The sequence below is a fragment of the Conger conger genome, chromosome 2, assembly GCF_963514075.1.
Source record: "Conger conger chromosome 2, fConCon1.1, whole genome shotgun sequence".
NCBI lineage: Eukaryota > Metazoa > Chordata > Actinopteri > Anguilliformes > Congridae > Conger > Conger conger.
Window position 1 is genome coordinate 78,482,327 of NC_083761.1, and position 19,944 is coordinate 78,502,270.

The 19,944-nt window shown below is 45.0% G+C and overlaps 2 protein-coding genes across 3 annotated transcripts; both read right to left on the reverse strand.

The window, feature by feature from the left end:
• Positions 1 to 423: 423 nt before the first annotated feature.
• LOC133112700 (MAPK regulated corepressor interacting protein 2-like) lies at positions 424 to 6,901 on the reverse strand. Of its 2 annotated transcripts, XM_061222906.1 has the most exons (6): positions 6,673 to 6,901; positions 5,807 to 6,515; positions 5,267 to 5,336; positions 4,115 to 4,248; positions 3,443 to 3,559; positions 424 to 874 (listed from the first exon to the last, which is right to left on the reverse strand). In XM_061222906.1, the coding sequence occupies exons 2-6, from the start codon at positions 5,859 to 5,861 to the stop codon at positions 804 to 806; spliced, it is 447 nt and encodes a 148-aa protein (XP_061078890.1). In that variant the 5' UTR covers positions 5,862 to 6,515; positions 6,673 to 6,901; the 3' UTR covers positions 424 to 803. The 2 variants fall into 2 exon arrangements, with proteins under 2 accessions (XP_061078890.1, XP_061078892.1); XM_061222908.1 differs by lacking the exon at positions 5,807 to 6,515.
• Positions 6,902 to 10,573: 3,672 nt separating this feature from the next.
• LOC133112420 (glycerophosphodiester phosphodiesterase 1-like) lies at positions 10,574 to 18,821 on the reverse strand. The gene is made up of 6 exons (XM_061222887.1): positions 18,178 to 18,821; positions 16,886 to 17,061; positions 16,150 to 16,255; positions 15,519 to 15,611; positions 14,964 to 15,175; positions 10,574 to 13,559 (listed from the first exon to the last, which is right to left on the reverse strand). Exons 1-6 carry the CDS (start codon positions 18,442 to 18,444, stop codon positions 13,412 to 13,414), a joined length of 1,002 nt encoding a protein of 333 aa, XP_061078871.1. The 5' UTR covers positions 18,445 to 18,821; the 3' UTR covers positions 10,574 to 13,411.
• Positions 18,822 to 19,944: the final 1,123 nt, after the last annotated feature.

The following is a 19,944-nucleotide window of genomic DNA, read 5'->3' on the forward strand; positions in this document are numbered from 1 at the left end:
TGTGAATGGGTGAATGAGAAGCATCAATTGTACAGCGCTTTGGATAAAGGCGCTATATAAATGCCAACTATTTATATTGAGCTCATGGTCTGACCCCATATTCCCACATTTTACAATTCCTTTAGTGTAGCGGGGAAATTAGCATTTCATGATTATGCGTTTAGCATTACACTAAGTTTAGTATCCCCATCGCAGCAAGGAAAACCCCGAACTAATATTGAAGAAATTGCTATGCTTGTGAACAAGCTGGTGTTAGTGACATCTTGTGGAGAAATGTGAAATTGCACTCTGAAATGTTCAGCGCACAAAATGCCACGTATGAGCTGTGCTATAGTGTGATGGGATAATGCAACACTACATGCCATACAGTCCTGACAAAACAACTTGGATTGTTTTGTTTGTAATTTTTTCATTTTTATTATTTTTTTTGTTTTTTGTAAACACCAGCCAGGTTAAACACATTGCTCTCAGCATACAGCATAGGGGCCTTTCACAAGAAACAAAAGGAGGAAGAAAAAAAGATCTTCTTTCTCCTGATTGGCCAGCTGGACAGAGGTCAGCAGATGCAGGGCTGTAGCCAGAGGTCACTAGGAATGGTAAAATAGCGCACTGGGAAATGTCAGGGTTGCTTCGCACACGGGCGACGCCAATCGTGGGGGGAGGGGGGTGCTAGGGCGTGTCCCGAACTCTGCCCCTGCCCCTCTGTGCTGCAGCTGGGAGACGGCCCACCCTCCTGTCAGCTCAGGTCCCGAGAGGCCTCCTGGCCTCCTGGCCGCTGGCCTGCTGCCACCTCTCACTGTCGCTCAGGACAGGTTGGCGATGTTGGCCAAGAACTGCTGGGCCCACCACTCGTCCAGGTCAACGGGCACAAAGTCTGAGAGAGAACGGTTACATTACATTAATGGCATTTAGCAGACGCTCTTATCCAGAATGATGTACAGTTGATTAGACTCTCCTGGAGCAGTGCAAGGGCCTAGTGCAAGGGCCTTGGTCAACGGCCTTAGTCAAGGGCCCAACGGCTGTGCTGCAGTGCTGCAGTGCTGCAGTGCTACTCAACCCCACGTCCTGCACAGTGTCTGCAGTGCTACTCAACTCCACGTCCTGCACAGTGTCTGCAGTGCTACTCAACTCCACGTCCTGCACAGTGTCTGCAGTGCTACTCAACTCCACGTCCTGCAGCGCTACTCAACCCCACGTCCTGCAGTGTCTGCAGCGCTACTCAACTCTACGTCCCGCAGTGTCTGCATCGCTACTCAACTCCACATCCTGCACAGTGTCTGCAGTGCTACTCAACTCCATGTCCTGCAGTGTCTGCAGTGCTACTCAACTCCACGTCCTGCACAGTGTCTGCCCAACGGCTGTACAGATCTTATTGTGGCTACACCGGGGGTTGAACCACTGACCTTGCGGGTCCCAGTCATGTACCTTAACCACTACGCTACAGGCCGCCTCTACTCAACATCCAGGACAGGGTTTCACAGGTTAAACTTAGAATAAATACATTGTACTTCCTGGACACACAAGGTCACCTTGCGCTTGCGCTACTCAACTCCACGTCCTGCAGTGTCTGCAGTGCTACTCAACTCCACATCCTGCACAGTGTCTGCAGTGCTACTCAACTCCACATCCTGCACAGTGTCTGCAGTGCTACTCAACTCCATGTCCTGCAGTGTCTGCAGTGCTACTCAACTCCACGTCCTGCACAGTGTCTGCAGCGCTACTCAACCCCACGTCCTGCGGGCCACAGTGTCTGCAGTGCTACTCAACCCCACGTCCTGCACAGTGTCTGCAGTGCTACTCAACTCCACGTCCTGCACAGTGTCTGCAGTGCTACTCAACTCCACGTCCTGCACAGTGTCTGCAGTGCTACTCAACTCCACGTCCTGCAGCGCTACTCAACCCCACGTCCTGCAGTGTCTGCAGCGCTACTCAACTCTACGTCCCGCAGTGTCTGCAGCGCTACTCAACTCCACATCCTGCACAGTGTCTGCAGTGCTACTCAACTCCATGTCCTGCAGTGTCTGCAGTGCTACTCAACTCCACGTCCTGCACAGTGTCTGCAGCGCTACTCAACCCCACGTCCTGCGGGCCACAGTGTCTGCAGTGCTACTCAACCCCACGTCCTGCACAGTGTCTGCAGTGCTACTCAACTCCACGTCCTGCACAGTGTCTGCAGTGCTACTCAACTCCACGTCCTGCAGCGCTACTCAACTCCACGTCCTGCAGTGCTACTCAACCCCACGTCCTGCAGTGTCTGCAGCGCTACTCAACTCTACGTCCCGCAGTGTCTGCAGCGCTACTCAACTCCACATCCTGCACAGTGTCTGCAGTGCTACTCAACTCCATGTCCTGCAGTGTCTGCAGCGCTACTCAACTCCATGTCCTGCAGTGTCTGCAGCGCTACTCAACCCCACGTCCTGCGGGCCGCAGTGTCTGCAGGTGTTTGCTCCTACCGTGCGCTACACCGCCTGATTTCACCAATTATTTTAGCCGCTTGGTTCAGATAAGCTAATTGGTGAAATCGGGTGGTGTAGCGCACGGTTGAAGCGAATGCCTGCAGACATGCAAGACGTGGAGTTGTGTAGCGCTGCCTTACGTGATATTTAAAAAGTGCACGAGTAGCTGGAGACTACAAATGGAGAACAAGATAACGGTAGACTGTATACACAAGACACGGTTAATGAATGATAAGATTTAAAAACACAGTGGTGAAATGGATTAGTTAACATTCAGGAAAAATGGATGGCAGAGAGGTCAGGGGAACATGTGTGGGTCCAGTTCTGCTCCGTGTTAAATTTGGGAGCCGGGCCCAGTCACGTTACTGAGCTGTCCGTCTCAGGGGCCTGCGGCTCTCCTAGCCCCTCAAAATAACCCCAGGAAGAGAGAGACATGGTCTGGTTCTGGGGTCTGCTCGTCATATTTCACCCAACCAATCATCATCGGACAGGGCATTTCAGCTCCTCCCACGCAATTCAAACGGCTCTGAATCGCTGATCACTTCGGGCAGCAGGTACACGATCACATGGGTGATCTGACCGGAATAACTGGTTCAGTTAGGATTTGGAGCACCAACTGGGGGCCACATTGAAACGTCAGGGGGTCAGGAATGTGTGTCTGAGTGTGTAAATCATGACTCTTCTACCCGTCTACCAGAGGACAAGCTATCTATAAGCATTGGCAGAGGTGTGTGTGTGTGTGTGTGTGTGTGTGTGTGTGTGTGCGCACACCTATTGTCCTTAATGCTATTATTCTCTGAAATGTATTATTTTTTGCAGATGCTAATCCTGTCCAGTTAGACACTGCCTGCGTGTACCCCGCTGTTAGACAGAGAGGAGGAATGAAGGAGGTTTTCGAGAGAGAGAGAGAGAGAGAGAGAGAATGAGACTCAGAACAGCAGCGTGATAGCGAGAGGAGGAGGAGGAGGAGGAGGAAGGTAACTCACTCTTCATTGCGGGGCTGGGACTCTTCTCTGAGTACTGCACTGGTCTGTGCTGCTGCTCCTGATGGCCGTTCTCACAGAGACCCGCCGAGCCCAGCTGCTGCTCCACCTCCTGCCAGGCTGAGGGAACAGAGACACCGAAACCCTGAGTGTACACACACACACACACACACACACACACACACACACACACACGCGTTCATGTTCATGTTCTCGCTCTCGCTCTCTCGCTCTCTCTCACACACACACACACACACACACACACACCCCCCCCCCCCCCCGTACGCATGTGCATGTTCATGCTCTCACTCTCTCTCTCTCACACACACACCCGTACGCATGTGCATGTTCACTCTCTCTCTCTCTCACTCACTCACTCACAACTGTACGCATGTTCTCTCTCTCGCTCTCTCTCTCTCGACACTTAGCAAGTCCTGCATCATTAAATATGATGACAGAATATGTGTGCTAGCAATTAAGAAGATGAAATGTTTCATACTGTATGTAGGTTTAAGTCAATATTAAATGTGAAGTTCTACTACAAACAACGATATGGCATCTTGGTTTGATGCACACACACACACAATTCCCCTCCCCCTCCCCCTCCCCCTAATAAGGCGATTAAATTATTTTCAGTAGCAGTGCGATTATAACACTGCACTAGACGTGCCCCACCTTCGTATACAAACTTGACATTCTCCTCGTGAGCAGCGCTGAAGGACTCGGCTTGCCTGTCGACCTGCGGGGCCGCTGGAGTGTGGTACCGCTTCCCGTTCAAGCGGTTAAACACCAGCTTGGGCGCAGGAAAACTTCAGGGACAGAAAAAATGGGGAGGCAAAAATGAGTGACACCATTGCAGGTGACATCGTATAATGGAGGTAGGCTATCCTGGTGTAAAGAAAATATTTTATTTTATAAATCAATAATTGTCCGTTTTAATTGAACACTGATTTGGTGGTTCGAGATGAGACGTATAAACGTGTCCTGGGTGTAAATAAACTTGCAAACATTCGTTTTGTTAAAATAAAAAAAATCCTGGTTAATAGTACGAAATTCATGACATTTCTGAAAAAGTAGTTAGCCCCAGGTCACGTTTAGCACACACAGTTCGGAACTATCCTGACTCGCTCGTCTCTAGCCCAGTTTCCAACGCCGGAGGCTACTTCCGTACACACTTCTGTTACCGTGGCGACGGAAGCACGACTATGAAGGACAGGCAGGTTTGGGGCAAAGGCAGTTTTCATTGAACTTTTATACTCGTTACATTTAGTCAACTTACAACGCAACATAACAGAGCAGGAAAATTTGCCATTGACAGCAGACGTTGTACTTTAGGGACCATGTCAGAGATAGGGATAGATTATTTGTCGATGTCCCCAGCAGCTTAGACTATTACAAAACTAGTAGCCTAGTTTATAATATTACGAATCTTGGAAGGTCGACAGATTTTAATTTAAAATGCTTTTCGGATAGCTAACGCTAGCGAGCGTTTATAATAAACTTGTTTCGGTCAAACGAGTTTCCTGGCTACATTGTAACCTTCCCTAGAGCAAGGTCGAAATGTGTCAGTTTAATGAAGACCTGATAGGCATTCTAGTCGTTTAAATAACATAGCTACGAAAGTAGTTCAACTAGATCTGCTTCTTCGCATGCAAATTAAACATTAGGCTAAAAGAGGCGAAACTGTAATAACGCTGTAAGTTAGTTAGTTCACTCAGGCTTTTAATTGCAACGCTGCCTAACCTAGAACCACGTGTTACATTTGCATCTTTGTAACTTCAGCTAGCCGTTGTAAAAGCATCATGTTAACTACATCGGCTAACTTACTTTGCCGCTGGCCAAGGGGTCTGTTTGTGTTTCAGATCGTTGGTTTTGTTTTCAATCTGCTGCGTGGGACCTCCAAAACGAAAGAGAAAAACAGCTGATCGTTTGTACATGGATATTTGGACTGGCTAGCAAAGGTTGCCTATAACACACATGGCTTGCTAACTATAACATTAGCTATAGGCCATCATGTCAGTGCTGCATTACTCTGAACGGTATCAGACTAGGCAAGTTATAGGCTATAATGTGGGCTACGGTTTAAGATCTAGCTGGGATTTTTTATTTATTTTACAAATCTAAAAAATTCAGCGTGCCAGTTGTTTTGGCAGTGGACACAAGTTATATAAAAAGCTGTGGCGTTAACTTATGCAACTAGCTGTAAATTAACACGTTACTTAACTAGCCATCTATAAATACAATCAAAACGATATAACGACTGAGTTGGATCACTGGTGGTTAAAATGACCAGTCCCGACCGCTACAGCAAGCAAATGTCGTCGACACAAATCGGTGTGCGCATGAGCACTCGTATGGCGTTCTCACCTGTTCTCCGTTGTGTAACAAGTTTGCTTGGACCTCTAGTTATTGTGTACATCATGTGATAGTAAATTCCGTGTTAATTTCAATGTGGCACAGTGGAAAATGTTCAGTTGTACGCCTTTGTTAGACGTCAGATTACAAAAAGGAAAAGTCGCAGTTTTTTATGTAAAATCCCAGCAATCCCCCTTTTCAGTCGGGTTCTCTTGACGCAGCCACAGTGGAAAAATATCGCAGCTTGTGTTTCCAAGTCAGCTGGTCTGCGTCGGCCCACCACTTCGCGTCCTGTCAAACGTAGGTAGCTTCCAAGCCACCGAAGCGATCCTGGTGTTTCAGCGTGTTTCAGTCGCTGAATGGGCAGCTGCCAAGTAAGCGCGGATCGCACGCTGTCTATCCTGCTGTAGGTCAAACATGCGTTCTCTCCCAATTCTGAGGAATGCCCTTAGTTATGTAGCCTATCCGAGTTAGTTTGGACGGGTCTGTCGTCCTTGTGCAAGTTACTGCACTGTATATATCCGAAAAATAGTTAACTTTGCTCTTCTGGGGGGCAACCGAGTCGGCGCTGCGCAGCGTCAGTGCTGATGAAACCAAAGTCATTCAGGCTGTCCGCGCACGCCGATAAAAACCAGCCCACCAGTGACGCGTAGCCAACACACGCCTCCACACACGCGGCTTGACTCAGGACTCAGGTTCACGTCGCTTGGTTGTACGGTACCTGTGAAAATGTGAGTGTGTTTGGCACCAGGAAGCGTCCGATACAACTGGTCGTTGAACATTTTCCCTGACAGGCAACATTGGCATTTTTAAACGAACTTAACAAAATTCAACTGAGTCATGAACTATCAACAACAGCACAATTTATGCTTACCTACCTCGGAAAAGCGCGGATATATGACCAAATGTGTCACATAAAGGCATTTTTAAATTGAAGAGCAGCTGTTCACTGCCTGCCTTCTGTATATCCTTACTAAAGGAGTGCAGAAATATCTTACAAATGCTAAATCTACACTGATTGCGTTTTGTAAGAAATAATTTGCAGATCAGTTTAAAGCGGTTCAGACAGGCTGAATCAGGACGACAGTCTAAACCAGCTATCGCGGTGCGTGGAGTCTTCGGTATTTGGGGCAAATCGTCTATTTGGTTTGTCTGACGTAAGCAGATTTGCTGATAGCATGCAATGCATTATGAAATGCTTATTTTGGGTGTTCATTGTTAGACGAATGAACACTCACTGAATTAACCTGCATCACAGCAAGATAGCCATCATGCAATGAAAACTATTTAATTAGTAATATATAGTTATATTATTGTTTATAATATAAACTATACTTTATTATTATTATTGCGAACAAGGAGGGTTTGTCTGTGAAAATGTGTGGATGGGCCCCTATAATACTCTTGAACAAGACACTTAGCAAGTCCTGCATCATTAAATATAAATCTGAATGTGCTATAAGTGGAGGAATATGTGTGTGTAATTAGTAACATAGGCATAGTTGACTGAATATGTGTGCTAGCAATTAAGAAGATGAAATGTTTTATACTGTATGTAGGATTAAGTCAATATTAAATGTGAAGTTCTACTACAAACAACGATATGGCATCTCGGTTTGAAGGCAATATGGATCTACCAGTTGCAGCTCATTTCAAATGTCATGCATCTCACTGTTCTCCATAAGGTACAAATGCTTGTCTCTGGGGTGGTACCCTATAGGTACAAAAATACCTCTCTTCAGCAATATATAATTGTATGTCTTTGCTTGAAATAGGTAAGCTACTCATTAATGCCTAAATTTAACATTATTTTACTTTTAGGGTACATTTGGGAAATGTGCTTCTTAAAGAACAAAAATTTTAAATCTGTATGGTTACTTGATTTCTTATTATAGGGCAGTCTTCCTACACTGGGTCAAAAATGAATGAAACCTGCAGAATTGAGAATGACTAGGCTGGTCACACAAGCCATCAACGTCATGCAACTATGCATACTACGATGCATACTACGTGGTGCTTGCAATTCGCTTAGCGTCAACGAAAATAGAGATAGCAGCCAAAAGCCAGGGTGCACTTTGTCCTCGATTCTAGTTCAGAAGTTTAAGCCAGCACAAGGGAGTTCTCATTTCGTTTCAGTGACTGCATAAGCTCGCTTAAGAGTCGAAAGGAACAAAAAGATTTGGGTGACTCTCAGCTAGGCTAACCTAGCCCCATTGTAAGATGACTTTAGCATTTAGCAGCTTGATAAGGACAGCAGTCACATATTGGTCCTATTGAGGGAAGTGTTTTCAAGTGTGCGCCTATAACTGGAGACCCACAGTGTATGCTTGTGTACTTGCTCCACATTAGAGCTGTATTAAGTGGGCAGATTGTGCGTACACTGCCCCCTGGGCAGGCCTAAACCAAAACAAGTAACGGTCAAAACACAACAACCCAGTTACATCAGGCGGATCATTTTCAGTCAGGTGATTTTGAGTTTTGAGTCACTTTCACAATAAACAGCCCCACAATGGAGCCAAACACAGGGTGAATTCTGATATTGCATCATGTGTTCCTTTGTAAACCTTCTTTCATACAAAAAAAAAAAAAGAAAATAAAAAATGTATGTTGTTCAGCAGTGTTCTCTGTTCATCCAAACTAATCCCAAACCACATATAATTTGGAGAACTGACAGGGTATTAAAGCATTCCAGAATTATTATTATTATTCAACTGTGTTTAATAAAGGCCCAATTCTAATCAACAAATAAGATCTAACAATTTGCACATTGTAAAATACATAGGCTCTAACTAGCAAAATCCTTAAAAGACAATCTAGCATTCTGATGAGAAAGAGAAAATTAGAGACATGTGAACTTGATCACATTGGTGTGATTATCTCTTATCTAATGAAAGCACATACCTCCATTGAGAAAACAGCTGCACAGTACTTTTCCATGCTAGTTCCAGCCTAGTTCTTTGATGTTCCATTTCAGGTGCATAAGTTGTATGATTATTAATGCTATACAATCATGTTTTTTAAAATGTCTTTATTCACTATAAAACATACCAACACAATCTTAGCCAAGTAGTGGTGTGAAATACCACTTCAATTTGTTAAACTAACATACAAGAATGAGACAAAAAGAATCAGAAAATTGGAAAAACACATTGTCAAAGAAGTAGAACTATTTCAGTCCCAAACATCAGTGGCAGCATACAGTGCCTATGGAAAGTCATCATACCGTGTGAAAATGTTTACCTTCTGTCATATTTGCCATATTGCATTAAAATAAATTGACCTTTTTTGAGCTGTATGTACACATTATAACCCTCAACATCAAAGTGAACATAACATTTTGAAACATTCTGCACAATTCTTAAAAATTAATTGGTGAAATGCATAGTTTGGTTAAGTGATCAGCCCCTTAAGAGTATACCATTATAAACTTGCTCAGGTGCAACCAATCAACTTCCAGATCAAACACTCTGACATCTATTGTGGTAGTAGTAGTGGTTTTGATTATTTCAGAATAAAACCAGCAGTTTCTTCAAGATTCCACTACTAGTAGTGCATGTTACTGCAAATAATTCACCATGGTTAGGAAAGTGCTTTCAAAAGGCCTCACGTTAGGGGAAGGTTACAAAAAGATTTTGAAGGCTTTAGCCATCCCTCTTGAGTGCCATCCAGAGCATCGTTAAGAAGTGGAAAGTGTATGGCTCCACCAACACCTTGCCTAGATCGGGCCGCCCATCCAAACTGGATGACCGAGCCAGGAGGACATTGATCAGAGAAGCTACCAAGAGGCCAAAGGCAACTTTGAAGGACTTACAAGTCTTTATGGCTGGGACTGGTCAATCTGTGCATGTGACAACAATTTCACAAGCTTTACACAAAGCAGGCCTGTATGGTAGGGTGGCAAGAAAGAAGCCTTTTCTAAAAAAGTGCCACACTCTGTCTCATGTACGCTATGCAAAAACACCCCTAGAAGATTCTGATGCCATGTGGCAAAAGGTGCTATGGTCAGATAAGTCCTTTTTGGACTGAGTTCCAAGCGCTGTGTTTGGCGAAAACCAAGCGCAGCACACCACCCAAAACACACCATACCTACTGTGAAGCATGGCGGTGGCAACATTATGTTATGGGGGTGCTTCCCTTCAGTGGGGACTGGGCAATTGGTCGGGATTGAAGGGAAAATAGATGCTGCCAAGTACACCCAAATTCTGGAGGAAAACCTGCGTCCCTCTGCTAAACAGCTGAAGATGGGCAGGTCATTCACCTTCCAACACAACAGTGATCCTAAACATACTGGCAAAAGCACAACGCAGTAGCTTAAGGATGGGAGGGTGAATGTTCTTGAGTGGCCAAGTCAGAGCCCTGACTTAAATCCGATGGACTTGAAGAAAGCAGACTATTCCTGCTCACCATAGAATTTTACTGAACTTGCAAGGAAGGAAGAATGGCAAAATATTCCCCAATCTAGGTGTGCAAAACTAGCACAGACATATCCAAACAGGGGTGCATTTCCCGAAGCCTTCTTAACACTACATTGTTCGTAAGTTGTACCTTAAGCTCTACCTTAATGATTCAGCGTGTTTCTCGAAACGCTCTTAGCTAAGTATACCTTATGTACCTCGTACTTTTCGTAAGGTTGGTCCAGACCACTCTTAGCTATACCTTAGCGATAATGTCAGCTTGTAACGGTCAAGAAATGTGGTATGTCTCTTTAAGAGTTGATGTTTGGGTTGCGTGTGTGCGTAAGCAACGTCACTGCCCCGGGCTTGGCGCGAAGGTCGGAGAGTTGAGAGTTCGCCTACCGACAAAGATGTTTTGTGATGTTTTGACGTGTGGACACTATTCATATATATAAATGTAGAATAGAAGCCACACGTCAAAACATCACCGTTAGAAATCATAACAATAAAAGAGAAATATAGAATGTGTAATAGCTGTCCTCTTTGTCGGTAGGCGAACGCTCAACTCTCCGACCTTCGCGCCAAGCGCGGGGCAGTGACGTTGCTTACGCACACACGCAACCCAAACATCAACTCTTAAAGAGACATACCACATTTCTAGACCGTTACAAGCTCACTCCGCTAGTGGCAACCACTGTTACAACTGCAAGTCTCTGAAACCAGCTGTTGCTCTTGGCGACATCTCAATCTGTTAAGCAATATGTACACTAATAATTCTACAGTTGTAGTTAGCTAATAATATTACTAAAATACCACATTAATGGCACTGTTTTCATGCAAATAATAAAATAGTACATTACGAAGGATTCATGTTGCACTTTATTGACCATGTTGCCTAATTGCCTTTTAAATGATATTCATAAACTGACAATTTCCGACTGGAGCGATGTTTATCCATTACCATTTATTCATTTTTTCTTTTGGCAAAGATTACATTACATTATTGGCATTTGGCAGACGCTCTTATCCAGAGCGACGTACAACAGAGTGCATACCCATAACCAGGGCTAAGTGCGCTGAAAGACCCTACAGGGAAGTACAATTTCAATTGCACAAAAGATATTAAAATAATGTAAATAAAACATGACACGCCAAAGAAGGCGTATTCCTAGATGGCGTAGCCACAAACCGTATCACTAATCGTAAATAAAATTTGGCAAATATTATATATACGGTTGGATAATTTTGTTTGTAAGTTTTTAATTCTATTAATATATTCGTATATAGTCGTGATAAATGCAATATTTTAAAGTATGCCTGCACGGTTTTATTCATAAACAACACTACTTTCTCTCATAACGCATTCAAGCAGTCGCTGCATGGAGTGCATAATCGATATTAGTGAGTCGATGGGCCTAGTAAGGTCGCACGTAGAAGCTATCCCTTAAGCAACCGCCTAAGTGATAGTTCGGGGAACACACATAGAAAAGTAAACAACTTTAGTAAGGTATACCTTAGAGAGTCTTCGCAAAGCGCTCAAGAGACACCGGTATTGGGAAACGCACCCCAGAAAGATGGCTGTAATTACAGGAAAAGGTGGCTCTATAAAGTATTAAGTCAGGGAGGCTGATGACATTTCCAACCCTGATATTCTAGGTTTTAATGTTTTATTCATTGAACTGAGGCCCTTGATGTTGGCGTTAGTTTGATGTTGTAAGGGAAAATTTGTAAATAAAGCCCATTTTTTTAATGGGTTTTGATTTCAGGCTGCACGACAAATAAATTAACTATTTCAAAGGGGTATGATGATGTTCTATAGGCACTGTATTTCTTACATTGTGTGAAATAGCTCTTAAACTCTGCTAAGATAGTAACAGTTACAATCCACATAATTTAGCTCAGAGTTACATGGAAGAATATTCATTAGCCTTCTTTGAACGCGCATTCCCCACACCTCTATAGTCTGCACGTCACAAGCAAATAACCCAAAAGTCCATAAAAGCAGCAACAGAATGCAATTGGGAGAGTTCTTTAGCTTCCAGTAAATCTGATTGGAGGCTCCTCAGAATCATGTGACCTCTTCCTGTGTGAACATCCAATAATTACCCCATTTTGCATATTATGGCTCACTATGCCCACTTGCCAGTTAAAGAGTTTAGTTAATTAATTGAATTATTTCAGACATGTAGGATGCCTCACCTATCATAGCCTGCCATAACAGTACGTTACAGCTCAAGATGATTGTCCTCCCATAATTATACAGCAAATATAAATTTTTTTACAAAATGGTCACTGCATATATTATGATGGGGTTATGACATCGGTCATGAGCTGCCATTCACGATTAGGACCGGTCATGGCCTCGTCACATACTCAACGTGACAGTATAATGCATAACGGGGTTCAAGTAAAGGGTTACCAAATGGTTCCATTCATATTCGTATATACTGTACACGACAGTTCTGAGGTAATATTGAAGGCTATAGAGAATCCCTTAAACTCCCTGTGTTTACATGTGTGATTTTGCTTTAGAACTTGGTTGAAACTCACCTGTCTGCATGAGGACAGGTCACATGAACGGAAGCAGCCAGTAAACATTTGTGTATGGGGCAAGAAGCCCTTTACCTGCAGTAGTGCTCATGAGTTCATACAGGTGAAAACTGTATGAGATATGGTGAAAGTGGAGGGACTTTTTGGCTTTGAAATGGAGTCTTATGAAATTGTGTTTCTGATGTGCATGGTGTACTGCTATAATCAGTGGCTAGTGTGTGGGTGTGTGCGTGCGTGCACGCTCCCTGCTGTTCCCTATCATCGGTCAGGCTGTCGGTGATGTGTGAGTGTGAGTGCGTGTGCGTGTGTGAGTGTGAGTGTGTGTGTGAGTGTGTGTGTGTGTGTGTGTGAGTGTGTGAGTGAGTATGTGAGTGTTTGTGTGTGAGTGTGTGTGACTGTGTGTGTGTGTGACTGTGTGTGTGTGTGTGTGTGTGTGAGTGAGTGTGTGTGTGTGTGTCTGTCTGTGTGTCTGTGTGTGAGTGAGTGAGTGAGTGAGTGAGTGAGTGAGTGAGTGAGTGAGTGTGTGTGTGTGTGTGTGTGTCTGTGTGTCTGTGTGTGTGAGTGTGTGTGTGAGTGAGTGTGTGTGTGTGTGTGTGTGTGTGTCTGTCTGTGTGTCTGTGTGTGTGAGTGTGTGTGTGTGTGAGTGAGTGAGTGAGTGTGTGTGCACCTTTGATCAGTAGTGAGGCTCACAGTCCTCCCTCAGGCTGTCGGTGATGTAGCTGATGTTGAGCAGGTGCTGGTGGTACTGCTTCTCCACCGCCGTGTTAATGGTCCAGCTCACCACCTCAACTCCTCTGTCTGCCCAGTACTGCACATAGGCCCTACAGATGGAGAGAGAGAGAGAGAGAGAGAGAGAGAGAGAGAGAGAGAGAGAGAGAGAGAGAGAGAGAGAGAGAGAGAGAGAGAGAGAGAGAGAGAGAGAGAGAGAGAGAGAGAGAGAGAGAGAGAGAGAGAGAGAGAGAGAGAGAGAGAGAGGGAGGGAGAGGGAGAGGGAGGGGGGAGAGCGAGAGAGGGGGGGAGAGAGAGAGAGAGAGAGAGAGAGAGATTAATGTGGGTTAATGTCACTGCAGCTCTGGTTCCCAGTTGATTACTAACAATGTATACTCAGCCCAGGGACAGTCATGTCAGTATTCAGCTGGAGTCTGAACACAGTGTTGTATCGTAAAATCTCAGAGGTTGTGGGTTGGCTTCTCAGGTGGAACACAGAGATGACCGAATTACTTCAGCAAACATACCGCAAGTTTTGAGCAGGAGCATCAGCTAGCAGCCATTGTGGACTGTGTGTGTTCCTCTCCATGTTAACCCCGTACAGCAGATGTGTGGACAGCCTGGGCGGAGCTTCCCCTCAGGCTCAGGTCTTTAGGGACGGCAGACCGCCACCGATTGGACGGGACTGCGTCTCTCTCGTACACACAGCACGGATGAAACCGCTACGTGGTGCGATGTAAAAACGGCAGCCACGGGGAGAAATTAACGCCCCCCCACGTTTCAAAACGGGAAGCAGTGCAGCGAAGACTGCGCTTCGGCACGAGGAGCCAAATCATGGAGCTGTAGGACTGGGTCAAATCATAGAGCTGTAGGACTGGGCCAAATCATAGACTGGGTGAAATCATACATTACAGTTTAGCTGACACTTCTATCCAAATGTGACTAACAGTTGATTAGACCGACCCCCCCCCCATGTGGGGTTAATGGCCTTGCCATGGATCTTATTCTCGCTAGACCAACTCTCCAGACCAACTCTCCCGACCAACTCTCCCGACCAACTCTCCAGACCAACTCTCCAGGTCCCAGTGAAGCACCTTTGCCACCTGGCTACAGGCTGCCCCAACATTATACAGATATTTATTTCTAGTTAGCGAGTTCGCTGATCCTCCTGCCGATGGCAGACTTCGCATAGCTGGGTAACAGGCCGGTTCAGCTATCGCGGAACTGAAACGCACACGTGGGATTGTGATGTCATCCCGTGCGAATAGCTCCTTCAGCCCGGTGCCTGTTCGTCCGCATGCCTGTGCGCTGGCCATGCCTCTCCTACAGCACGGACCTATCCCCTTACAAACACGCCAGCCTTCAAACTGCTCTGCTTACGCGCATCTGCTGGGCTCATAAATCAGAAGAAATAAAAAAAACTTACTGCGACTATATACGATAGTCGCATATGACTACGGCTGCTAGGGTGAATAGGTAGATGTATGTATTTAAGTACTGAGGTGTGGTGCACCCACTGGGAGATGTAGTTCTTCTGCACCAGGAAGGCGGAGACCCCACACAGGTTCCACAGCAGGTTGTGATGGGCCCAGTCCAGCACGACGTCGAGCACCTGCATCCAGTGATGTTTCCACGGCGACGAGAAGCGCGGCGTGCCGTCGCCCAGGTGACTCAGGCTCCAGGGGCGGTGTGTCAGCGCCGTCACCACGTCCGGGTCCGCCCGCCGCATCTGAGACACGGTGAGGGCAGGAGAATTTATTTAAGCGCTTAAAGCGCCACTAAATGTGTTCATCCACCGCCATTTGCCTCTCTCACACACGTGTCAATGGATGACTTAAATGTGATTGTCACTTTTCATTTGTAAATTACGATTACTATTGTCGTACATTTGTATGTTTTGTGATGCGTTCAGACCTTTTTATCGTTCCCGCTGAGCTTACTTTCACTGCCAACTTGTCAGCGGGGGCACTTCCGTAGCTCCCCGATTGGCTGTAGTGTACGAGATGCTAATCAATCAGTGACATCCCCCCAATGACGTGAGAGCAGCTGTGCAGGGCCCGCCCCCAGCGTACCTTGTAGATGACTGAGGGCTCAAAGGAGCAGACGATGCTGCAGTTGTAGAGGACGGGGTTCTCTCTGTACACCGCCTTCAGAGCTGCGGCCGCCTGGGGCAACAAGGAGGTCGGGTAACACACACACACGCACACACACGCACGTACACGCACGCACGCAGACACACACGCGCACATACACACACGCACGCAGACACACACACGCACGTACGTATATATATATATATATATATATATATATATATATATATATATATATATATACTTTATGCACACACACACACACACACACAAACAAACACACATACATACTGTATGCACACCCACACAAACAAACGCACATACATACTGTATGCACACACACACAAACACTGTATGACTTTAATAACTGTAATAACTGTCGAGAAGCATTGGAAGCCATATCTGTGGTATTTGGTTATTTTATCACTGCTATTAACCAACCACTGCATTTTATAACAGCCTGATAATACACTCGCAACACCCAAGTAACATGAGGATGAGGCCGTGGTGGTCAGTGGTATCCCAGCATGCACAGATGATCTTGTGTTCAGAAGTATGGCGATATTCACATTCACATTCACACTGGCTACCTGCCACCAGGGTCACTCACCTCGTCTGCGTGACCTTTGACATCAAAGTAAATGGTCAGCTGGTGCCTGAGACACTCCTCCACTCCCTCCTGCAGAGTGGGAACCTTCTCCCCCCGAAACCTCTCCCTGTGGGCACAAAAAACAAAAGTGCCCACTCCATTTTTAGCATTGCCCCATTTCCTTCGCCTTGTTTTTTTTTTTGTGTATTTAAGGCAGCACCCGCTGAGTCCACTCTAAACGGGACACCCCTCTCTCCTGAATTCGGCCTGTTCTCTGCTGACACAGGTGCTATTGTTTTTACTGCTTTATTTGCCTTCTCCATTTCATGTGTCGATCGCTATTCTTCTGTAAACGGGGTTACAAAACATTGTGTAAAAACTGTTCATTAATGATTTATCTATTATCCATATTCCATAACTCAATGGGACTTACTGCCCTGACTGACCCATATTTCTTATCCTTCCTTATGGTTATATAAGTCACCTACTCTATATTATTCACTGCCTAAACTATCCATGTTATATGGTTCCTTTGCCTCTACTTGCCTCAGTTGAACTTTGTATAATGTAACTTAGTTCTGACTACACCAGATTCCCAAAGACTGAAAGCATGGACGTCCTGCTCAGTGACACTGCTCTCATTAATGGATATCTCCCACCTGAGTCTGTGTTCGGGGCCCCATGTGAGTCTGTACTTGGGGGTCCCACCTGAGACTGTGTTTGGGGGTCCCATCTGGGTCTGTGCAAAGGGCCCCACCTGAGTCTGTGTTTGGCCGAGGCGTCCAGCTTGCTGAGCTCAGAGAAGCTGATGTTGCTCAGCGCTCCGGAGCCGTCGGTGGTCCGGTCCACGGTTTCGTCGTGCATCAGCACCGGGACCCCATCGGCCGTGAACTCCAGGTCCAGCTCCACTCCAGTGGCCCCATTCTGACTAGCCTGGTGAGAGAGAGAGAGAGAGAGAGAGAGAGAGAGAGAGAGAGAGAGAGAGAGAGAGAGAGAGGTGAGAGAGAGAGAGAGAGATAGAGAGAGAGAGAGAGGGTGAGAGGGTGAGAGAGAGAGGGTGAGAGAGAGAGAGAGAGAGGAAATTGAATATCCCAGAAAAGGATATCCCAGTGGAGCCACACGTTATGCTGGTTACTCAACACTAAATTGACCCATGGGGCCAGATTTGTTGGCAATTTTGGGTTAAAATCAACAAGCAATTAAAAGCTCCCCATGACCAGTGTCGGCCAAAACATACTTTACCAAAACCCAGTGTAGAAATCACCTTTCCCTCTCCAGCACACATAATACAGCTAGTTAACACACACATCAACACACATACAAACACAGTGATGATTAAACCACTGCCCTGTATTTACTGGTGATCCAAGACTGTTTTTCCAGGGCATAAGGGGGTTTGGGGGTTTACATGCATACCATGGGTATGTGTGTTTGTGTCAACATATATCCAGTTTAATGCATGGCTATATCTGCTCACCGGTACAGTGGCTATGCTGGATCTGATCCAGCTGAGCTGTCAGTCATATAGGTTGTATATTTATAGAGCCATTGTTTAAATACTGACATAAGCCTGACACCATTTAGCAGTTATTCGTCATTGTGAAAGGAATACATAGCCACCAGACAGATAGCATTTGCAGTACAGATATTCATCGGTAAAAGTCACAAACTGGCAATACGAATGAGTGTACCTACAGGTTTCCCCCAGCGAATATAAGATTCAGATTTTTTAGGTCTCATATTCTACTGAATTACAGTATGTATTGTTCTTTTAAAGAACGGTAATTGCAGTGACAAGACAATAATGTTTGCAAGTGGTCCTTTCACACATTATTGTCGTGTCACTGCGTTAGCAGTAGAACGCTTATTATCGTATCTTGTAGGCCGATTACTTAGCTATTACCGATGCTCATGATAACTAGCATTACCTTTACATTTCTCGTCTCAATGGAGGTAGTGCTTATTAGTTAGCCTCCACGTTGGCGTTAATTATAGATCTATTAGTAATTTAATGGTTAAAAAGTAAGAAACGAAAGTAATATTCCCTACCTCCCGAATCGCCGCAAGTGTGTTCTCCGGAGCGTCGTGTCCACCACCCCGATGAGCCACCACAGAGACGCCGCTGTTTTTGACCGTCTTACTGGGTCGTAACACCTGCCTCACCCGACTCGAGGGAACTTGAGGATAGCGGAATATTAATAGTAAGAAGTACAGTGATGCTGTCAGGATGGCGGAAGAAACTGCACTCCTGGTTACGAGGAGCACCACGACGAACAACAACGAGAAACAAGCAATCCCATCTCCGATCTGCAACATTTCTGCGTTAAAGCAATATTTACGACATCCAATGGTTATAACAACTTCACAGTCTTTAAGTAGCTAGTTGTGTCAGAGGACAACAGTGCAGTCCAGATTGCGAACTTCTAGGCAGGGAAACATCGGCTGTATCAGCAGTGTCCGCTCGGAGCAGATTTGCTGACAATACTGAAAGTTAGGTTCCTTATTCCCTTAGTTAGGTTCCTTTCCTCGGGTGACCTTAGGTCCCACTTCGCGAGTGACACTTCCCCAGAAGTACACACTACGGCGCAGGGGGATGTCTGTGAAAATAATATCGCCATATACTCTTGCTAGAGGAACGCTGCAAGTTGCAAAACAGGCGAAGAGAATTCTCGGATCATGGATCATTTACAGAAACAAACAAGATACGGCCACGTGACCGGTAGCGACTGCTTTCAACGTTTCCTAGTTTATCTAGTTTCAGACATTAGAGGGTGCTAATGGGAATTTTAATTTTTTTTTAGTAAATGGAAATAATTTCGGTATTGTATAATAACAGCTGCATTGGTTAAAAACCACGCTGCCCCCCCGATCTTCAATATTAAGATAGTAGACCATTTCACAGCCTGCCTATCAGTTTTGGTATAGGTAACGTAATATGGATTGCGTAATAATCGCAAAATTAATTTATGATGGTGGAAATTTCAGCAACTAGCCTAAAATGGAATCTGGAATTTGCTGGTGGTCTGTTGTCTGTACCAACCTGTGCCACGTCAGCTGGATATGGTCTTGCCAGTATGGTTGCTATATCAACCATCTTGTTGTCACCGTTGGCCTTTTCTAAACCAGCTACCTGCTTCAAACCCGCTGGACCTACGTTGGCTGGCACCAAACTGGAATTGCCACCAGGACTATCATCACAGAATACTTTTAAAAAGTATGAATAATCTGTTTACTGTTACTGAAGATTAGCAACATGGTTGGATTATTTAAACATGGAATGTGGCTACCCACAGATGTAAACATACGAAACCACCATACATGCAACACATAGACTTACACCTACAAGGAGGATGAGCAAGAACTGAGTGTAGCTAGCTATGTTTTTTAGCTACAAGGATACAAGGATATTATCACATTACTATTCTAGAATATACTTGGTTAATGAAACTGAAAGTAATAAAAACATAATTTAACGCATTTTTATTCATGTAGTAGGCTATCTAATCAGGACGGGAGTACATTTGCGCTACATTTGCGTTGCTGCCTCGTCATCCGATGAAGAAATGTATAGTGTACAATCGTGGGAATCACCAAATCCCTGCGATTACAAAATTACGGCAGGGAATGTTACAAGTTGTACAACGCCATATGAACCACGCTATCACGTTCGTCATACCTGTCCCAAGTCATTCACTGCTGCTTGAACCCTTTTGAACATTAGGTATTGTATTTAACGGCATATGTATTATTATTATTATTCATAATAATATATTATTATTATTATTATTATTATTATTATTATTATTATTATTATTA

Coding starts and splice junctions, on each gene's coding strand:
- LOC133112420 (XM_061222887.1), bottom strand. CDS start 18,444: ATGTTGCAGATCGGAGATGGGATTGCTTGTTTCTCGTTGTTGTTCGTC. Junction 15,176..15,518: donor AGCCCTCAGTCATCTACAAG/GTACGCTGGGGG, acceptor ACCGTGTCTCAG/ATGCGGCGGGCGGACCCGGA. Junction 13,560..14,963: donor CAGAAGAACTACATCTCCCA/GTGGGTGCACCA, acceptor CTCCATCTGTAG/GGCCTATGTGCAGTACTGGG.
- LOC133112700 (XM_061222906.1), bottom strand. CDS start 5,861: ATGATGTACACAATAACTAGAGGTCCAAGCAAACTTGTTACACAACGG. Junction 4,249..5,266: donor ACCCCTTGGCCAGCGGCAAA/GTAAGTTAGCCG, acceptor CTGTCCCTGAAG/TTTTCCTGCGCCCAAGCTGG. Junction 875..3,442: donor TCCCAGCCCCGCAATGAAGA/GTGAGTTACCTT, acceptor GTTCTCTCTCAG/ACTTTGTGCCCGTTGACCTG.